Below are 8,176 nucleotides of genomic sequence, written 5' to 3' on the forward strand. Positions count from 1 at the left end.
TGATCTCAGTTCTATGCTCTTTTCGTTTTAGTTTCACTCTATCCTCAGGGTCTGTTGCGTGATGGTAGATTTGAACTATGTCGGCCCACAGGTGGAGCTATGGTCACTGGGCATATGGTATATATACCACCAACAGGTGCCGTGTGCGCTCTCTTACTTTCTCAGTACAGCCACCTGGCACTACAAGCTCAAGCTCGTGTTCAGCCTTTTCTTTGTGTGTACAGTAACACGTAACATGGTGGCAGCGGTTATCGAACCACAACGCAGCTGTTAAGTGAGCTAGCATGGCTCACAGACCAGTGCAAGGTATACGCGCTCCGCTTCCGTCGTCTGTGGAGGGAAATATAGTTGAGAGATGGAAAACCTTCAGACAGCAGTGGAAGAACTATTCGATAATCACGAACCTGGAGCAGCAGACCAGTGAATACCAGGTAGCTCTGTTCCTGCACACCCTCGGAGAAGTGGCGCTCAAGGTATACAATGGGTTCCATTTCTCGACGGAGGAGTCGGAGAGAACGGTGCAGGAGATTATCGATAAGTTCGAGGAGTTTGCAGTGGGTGAAACAAATGAAACCTACGAGAGATACGTGTTTAACCGGAGGAATCAAGAAGAAGGTGAGAGCTTTGAGAACTTCCTAACGGCAACAAGGTTTCTAGTTCGTACGTGCAACTACTGCGAGAACTGCGTGACGTCAATTCTCAGAGACAGAATTGTGTTGGGTGTACGAGACACAGCGACCCAGCAAGTTTTGCTGAAGGAGCGCGAGCTGACGCTGGAGCACAGCGTCGATATTTGTAGAGCCGCAGAGAATGCCACGAGGCAATGTCATGCTCTACGGCAGGAGACAGTAAGCAGAGTATCGATGCGCAGGGGAGGCTCCCGGAGTAGCACAGAGGAAAAGGGGAGGAATAGACAAGAGGCGGAGAAGTCGTGTAAGTTTTGTGGGCGAAAGCATGCGTTTAAAAAGGAAGAGTGCCCGGCGTGGGGGAAAGTATGCAGCCAGTGTGGAAAAAAAACCCATTTCGCTAGGAAATGCCTACAGAAGCGAAGAAATGACACACGATCCGTCCATGGAGTGGACAGGGAGCAGACAGATTCAGACGAGGAGTGGATCTACGGGTCCACACACAATAAAATATCCTCACTTAAGATTTCCTACCACACACTCTTTGAAAATCTTATGCTGAAGGAGTCCACGTTCCTCCTCGAACTTACCACATTCTAGTAGGTATAGTGATCGAGGTACAGTCTCGGCGACACGACACATGTCACATAGTGGATCATCACTAACTCCTATCTGATGTAGGTATTTTCGGAGACCGATGTAGCCTGATGATCTTACTGCGTAACGGATTCTCTGCTGATGGACAGAAATTGATGTTCTATCACGGCAGCGGCGCCCGGCCGTAGCGGGCCAATCGGTTTTCAAGTTAAATGTGGAGCGACAGCTACCTGTCTTATCTTGTTCGTTAACTCGCACCAGTTTTGTAGGCCTGGAGGCTGGTTTATTTGGTCTCGGCATCAGCCTTGGTCTCGGAGTGTAATGACTTGGACTCGGACTCGAGCCCTCCAGACTCGAGGACTCGGGTCGAGGCCGCTACATAGTACATAACTGTACATATTGTAAACGCGCAGTTTTCAAGAATTTAAAACTAAAACTCCTACCTAATACAAACAAGTGACAGATCCAGGGGGCAGGAGACACGTACCCCACATTTTTGACCAAACACATACATAGAAGTGAACGGCCTTGTCGGTCTGTGCCCCCTTTTTTAAAAATCAAAACTGGACTCGGACTCGGACTCTGGTGGTGTGGACTTGGACTCGGACTTGGACTAGGGAGGGGGGGGGAATAGGGGGGTCCGGACTCGACTACAACACTGACTTGCACGAATCTGACAATCGCCATCGGTGTGTTTCCAATCAAATAAACGCTCGTGTTGGCGAATCTGCCGCGGACAGCGACGTGTGGCGCCCTCGTCTCTCGACGAGTTTCTTGCTCATGATTCCTATCACTCGTCTGCTTTCAGAAAATGTCCGACAAGTGCTTCAACAAGTGCGTAACGAAGCCTGGAGCCAGCTTGGATAACTCAGAGCAGGTGAGGCCATAATAAAAATATTGTTTGTTTGCCCTCACCCGACCGACCCGCCAAAAAGGAGCCGACTCAAAAAAATGTATTGATCTTTTTCTTCTTCTTTTTTACAATTTGTATCACTGTACATTATATAAATCTGTAGGCAATACATTATATGTACCAAGCAAAACAAACATTCAACATAAAAGGTATCTCCACACAACCACACCCGAGCAGGTAGACACCATGCTGAATTTGTAAAATAGCCTATACCTACCTACCCAAACTTTTCAGCCTGGGTCGGTTGAGGGCAAACACAATTTTTTTAAATTGTGGCCTGATTGTAGGGTTACCCATTACTCTCATATAATATTAGCTGCGATCTGACATTGCGTTGATATCGCAAGTTTCACATTATATGTAATTTAATTAATTTAAATAATTTCATTTCATTTTTTTAAAATTGCAATTTCATTTTCCTTATCCTATATTCCCTCTGCTATATATCTTGTATTCTACATGCTTAAATTCATAATTGTACCTTTTAGTATCCTTCCTATTTCCGATGTCGTTTTCTCCATATTCTATATTGAACATGCTATATTTTATTTCTTTTATGTTCATCTGTATTAAGGGAGGCTTATGTCGGGCTTGCGAGCCGACTCGACTGGAAGCAACTGGATTTCGAGCAACTGGAAGCGATTGGCAGCAACTAGTTGCATCCAGTTGCCCACTGTTCTATTCCGAGCAACTAGTGGCGGCCAGTCGCAGGCAGTTGCGTCGCAGTCGACCGACCTAAGCACTGCAGTCGCAGTGAATTGCAGCCAGTTGCTTCCAGTCAAATCAGCAAGCCCGACATAATTAAGAATAAGATGCCCTTTATACATCCCACATTCCCTACCGTGTGCAGAAAATATTATTTCGCATATATATTTGAGATAATTATTATTTCACCTATATTTGAGATAATTATTGTTTCACATATATTTGAAATAATTATTATTCAGAGATGTAAGTGGTATTTGTCCAAAAAATTGGAAAATAGTAAGACACTCCGACAACAGTGACCGTAGGCCACTGAATGGGGAGCGAATGGCACCCTGAAGGGAACATGGCATGTCCTTGCGTAGACAGGGGTGCTCGACATAGACTTTGGAATTTTCAGTGTCCTTAGATTCAGTTTCAGGCCATCTCACAGAAATAGCCTGATGATCTTACTGCGTAACGGATTCTCTGCTGATGGGCAGAAATTGATGTTTTATCACGGCAGCGGCGCCCGGCCGTAGCGGGCCAATCGGTTTTCAAGTTAAATGCAGAGTGACAGCTACTTGTCTTATCTTGTTCGTTAACTCGCACTAGTTTTGTAGGTCTGGAGGCTGGTTTATTTGGTCTCGGCATCAGCCTTGGTCTCGGAGTGTAATGACTCGGACTCGGACTCGAGCCCTCCAGACTCGAGGACTTGGGTCGAGGCCACTACATAGTACATAACTGTACATATTGTAAACACGCAGTTTTCAAAAATTTAAAACTAAAACTCCTACCTAATACAAACAAGTGACAGATCCAGGGGGCAGGAGACACGTACCCCACATTTTTGACCAAACACATACATAGAAGTGAACGGCCTTGTCGGTCTGTGCCCCTTTAAAAAAAATCAAAACTGGACTCGGAATCGGACTCTGGTGGTGTGGACTTGGACTCGGACTTGGACTCGGGAGGGGGGGGGAATAGGGGGGTCCGGACTCAACTACAACACTGACTTGCACGAATCTGACAATCGCCGTGGCGTGTTTCCAATCGAATAAACGCTCGTGTTGGCGAATCTGCCGCGGACAGCGACGTGTGGCGCCCTCGTCTCTCGACGAGTTTCTCGCTCATGATTCCTATCACTCGTCTGCTTTCAGAAAATGTCCGACAAGTGCTTCAACAAGTGCGTGACGAAGCCTGGAGCCAGCTTGGATAACTCAGAACAGGTGAGGCCATAATAAAAATATTGTTTGTTTGCCCTCACCCGACCGACCCGCCAAAAAGGAGCCGACTCAAAAAAATTTATTGATCTTTTTCTTCTTCTTTTTTACAATTTGTATCACTGTACATTATATAAATCTGTAGGCAATACATTATATGTACCAAGCAAAACAAACATTCAACATAAAAGGTATCTCCACACAAGCACACCCGAGCATGTAGACACCATGCTGAATTTGTAAAATAGCCTATACCTACCTACCCAAACTTTTCAGCCTGGGTCGGTTGAGGGCAAACACAATTTTTTTAAATTGTGGCCTGATTGTAGGGTTACCCATTACTCTCATATAATATTAGCTGCGATCTGACATTGCGTTGATATCGCAAGTTTCACATTATATGTAATTTAATTAATTTAAATAATTTCATTTCATTTTTTTAAAATTGCAATTTCATTTTCCTTATCCTATATTCCCTCTGCTATATATCTTGTATTCTACATGCTTAAATTCATAATTGTACCTTTTAGTATCCTTCCTATTTCCGATGTCGTTTTCTCCATATTCTATATTGAACATGCTATATTTTATTTCTTTTATGTTCATCTGTATTAAGGGGGGCTTATGTCGGGCTTGCGGGCCGACTCGACTGGAAGCAACTGGATTTCGAGCAACTGGAAGCGATCGGCAGCGACTAGTTGCGTCCAGTTGCCCACTGTTCTATTCCGAGCAACTAGTGGCGGCCAGTCGCAGGCAGTCGCGTCGCAGTCGACCGACCTAAGCACTGCAGTCGCAGTGAATTGCAGCCAGTTGCTTCCAGTCGAATCGGCTCGCAAGCCCGACATAATTAAGAATAAGATGTCCTTTATACATCCCGCATTCCCTACCGTGTGCAGAAAATAATATTTCGCATATATTTGAGATGGTTATTATTTCCATATATATTTGAGATAATTATTGTTTCACATATATTTGAGATAATTATTGTTTCACATATATTTGAAATAATTATTATTCAAAGATGCAAGTGGTATTTGTCCAAAAAATAGGAAAATAGTAAGACACTCCGACAACAGTGACCGTAGGCGACTGAATGGGGGGCGAACGGCACCCTGAAGGGAACATGGCATGTCCTTGCGTAGACAGGGGTGCTCGACATAGACTTTGGAATTTTCAGTGTCCTTAGATTCAGTTTCAGGCCATCTCACAGAATCGGACTCTTTATTGAAAATATCAGAAAATCGGAATTCCGTCAAAAAATCGGAAAACTTACATCTCTGATTGTTTCACTTATATATGAAATAATTATCGTTTCACATACATTTTAAATAATTATTATTTTACATATATTTGAAACAATTATGGTTTCACGTACCTTAATTGTCAAGTGAAAAAGTAATTGTCGTTCATAGTGCTTCGTATTTGCTCCTACGTGCCCATCGCAACGCTCGTAACGCTTCGTTGCTACCCAGGGTAAAAAATACACGGGAGCGATGAGCGATTCGCTCTTCAAACCTCCGAAATCGCTCCCGTGAGGCTCAAAATCGCTCCCGTAAAATTTGCGACGAGAGCTATTTTTCCCACAGACTTGAAAAAGAGCTCCCGTGGAAAAAAAGAGAGTAATTTTTCCCCCTGTTGCTACCCTACGTCTTGCAGAAGTGCGTCGCGATGTGCATGGACCGATACATGGATGCATGGAACCTCGTCTCCCGGACCTACGCGACGAGACTGCAGCGCGAGCAGGGCCGGTAACAGCCGCCGAAACAACGGAGCGTGCCGGCGACGACAACTTCTGCGGCGGCGCACTCTGGAGGTGGATGGTGTAGCGATAGTTAGAACGTTTCGAGTCGAGTTCGTGAGCGCGCGCGGGCTCGATGAAAGTTAAAAGGCGTGACGTCGCGATTCGATTGTTATTTTACGCGGTAGGTGGCGCCACCTACGGCAAAATGCCGAGGTGTTGCATGACGGACGAGTCGCCGTTCGCTTGTCAAATTCGCGAGGGTTTCCGAACCGGAGATCTATCGTGACGTGCGGACGATTCATCGAGGAATTGTCGACGCGATCCGCGGTGAATTTTTTCGAGCAAATAAATATATAAATAGCAGATGTTAGCGAATAGACACACGTGTGCTTAATTCTGTTGTTAGCGTCTTCTGGTGCAAATATACGCATTGTGCTTGCTGCTCTAGTTATGAGCGTCTTATGTTGTCTGGTGTGTTACGCGGGGATACAATCTCTCACGTCGCAGGCTTGAGATAGGCTGGCTACCTTCCGTGAATCGTGTGAAACGAAATACGATCACGTTAACTAGAGAAAATCACGAAATAAAAACGATGATGCGTTAAAAAATCAATATTAGAAAATTGAAAACTTTCCGGGTACTACTACATGCTAGTACATAAGCAGTTCGCTTTACTTAATACTACGGCTCATACCTTCGTTGGCTACTACTAGCGCCTCCTGGTGGCTACTGAATTAATGGGACCTGAAATGACGACAGTAAGAAGAGGGAGGAAGATCGTCGGTTATATTCGTGATGCAGGATTGGACTACTTTTTTAAATAATCTGGTAACCGAGGAAAAAATAGATAGATTGTCATTATTCAGGAGTGGGAGCCGACCGATAAAACCGAAAATTGCGATTTTAAATTTTACGGGAAACTGGAAAATGGCACATTTTTGTACCGGGAAACTAACGCCAACCCTACTTCCGCGGCCTTTTAAGAATGATGTGGTATCGGCAGCGACACGCAACACATAGAACACATACATCACATAGAAATACCCAGACTCGATTGTGTGCATGCCATAATTTTACCCGCTTTATTAAGACACAATAATCCAGTTACAGATGCAGTGCACATGATTGATTGGTTATCTATGATCGGTTAACAGATTGATCGCATCGATCGAAACGAAAAGGTTAGCTTGCCAAATTAGCTAAAAGCTACTGTATGCTAATTTTCCACGGTTGGTCGACCGTACTCGTGCGAGGAAAAAACTGCTTGCTTACACATGAAATTAAACCCCCTGCCTAAGTCCCTATCCCCTTGCCCCTATCTAAGTCTCCCCTCGCAGCTACGGTGCCACCCTCCGGTGACAAAAAATTCGCTGATGCTAACACGTGAAATTCTGCGTACGCGTGCGCGCACGAACAATCTAAGTCTGCCCTCACAGATACGGTGCTGCCACCCGGTGGAAAAACGCGGAACTAAGTGCTTGCCGAGGACATGAAAGGTAAAACTACTCTCACGTATTCCATCGGTGCGAAATCGCGACACGTAATTTTTTTCCCCGAGTTAGCTTCTCCGCTTTTTCTTCGAGCGGCGTCCTACTTGGCGATGCCGATGACGCCGCAGCCTAGACGGGCGCCGGCGTTGCCGGTCTTCAGGCTCTCCTCGTTGCCGCCCTTGCCGAGGTCGTCGACGCCCGCGTGGATCTGCCAAAATGCAAAGGAGCGGCGTCAGTCTAGAGCAGTGCTTCTTTTACTATTTCAGTCGCAATGTCATTCAGCGTAGTCTTTGTCACAAAATTTCATACACCCACGACTAAATTTCCTTATGTTTCTGGTAAGTTTCATTCACCCCCAAAATAATTTCATTCACCCTTGGGTAAACCAGGGTTTCTTCTGAGAGAAAATTAGACAAAGGAGGTAATGGCCAGTTTGGGAAAAAAATGCGCATGATGGATTCAAATACATGATGTATTGATATACTGGTAGGTATATAGATACAGGATATACTTATCAGTAAATACAGGAACATTTTCACAATGGCGATGTTAAATTTGACAACAGCGGTGCGCCACTGTGCCTCTTTATGTCTAAGAAACCCTGGTAAACCATTTACCAGTTTACGAAGCACTGGACTAGATAGACTCCCGCCGGCATGGCACAACCGTTTTTCCGCACCGCTGTCCAAACCTCGAGCAAGCGCCGCGTGCGTGGTAGCCGCTTGCATTACATTGTTCTTACCGGGGCGAAATAATAACCTCGCGAGAAACGACAGCGTCGAGCAAGATACCGGCGAGATTGCAAACGATAATGTTTAAGCCTAGCGCAGACCAGGGGCGTAGCTATGGGGGGCCTGGGGGGGCACGAGCCCCACCCACAAATTTTCTGTGCCCCCCCCCAG

General features: G+C 45.4%; 2 protein-coding genes across 3 annotated transcripts in view; one reads left to right on the forward strand and one right to left on the reverse strand.

Moving 5' to 3' along the window:
* LOC106818451 (mitochondrial import inner membrane translocase subunit Tim13-B-like) overlaps positions 1-6,235 on the forward strand; it is a 6,767-nt gene extending 532 nt beyond the window's left edge. Inside the window, exons 2-3 of one of the 2 annotated variants that reach the window (XM_014823160.1) lie at positions 3,981-4,049; positions 5,700-6,235. In XM_014823160.1, coding sequence (XP_014678646.1) covers positions 3,981-4,049; positions 5,700-5,795 — 165 coding nt within the window. In that variant the 3' untranslated portion in view covers positions 5,796-6,235. Of the gene's footprint in view, positions 1-2,031; positions 2,101-3,980; positions 4,050-5,699 lie in introns of both variants that reach the window. The other variant, XM_014823159.1, reaches the window with a different exon arrangement.
* A 602-nt stretch (positions 6,236-6,837) lies between these two features.
* LOC106818450 (superoxide dismutase [Cu-Zn]-like) overlaps positions 6,838-8,176 on the reverse strand; it is a gene marked incomplete at its 5' end in the record, with an annotated part of 5,748 nt that continues 4,409 nt past the window's right edge. Inside the window, one exon of the mRNA XM_014823158.1 lies at positions 6,838-7,492. Within this exon, the coding sequence (XP_014678644.1) occupies positions 7,375-7,492 (118 nt within the window). The remainder of the gene's footprint in view (positions 7,493-8,176) is intronic.

This window comes from Priapulus caudatus, unplaced genomic scaffold (assembly GCF_000485595.1).
Source record: "Priapulus caudatus unplaced genomic scaffold, Priapulus_caudatus-5.0.1 Scaffold2253, whole genome shotgun sequence".
NCBI lineage: Eukaryota > Metazoa > Priapulida > Priapulimorpha > Priapulimorphida > Priapulidae > Priapulus > Priapulus caudatus.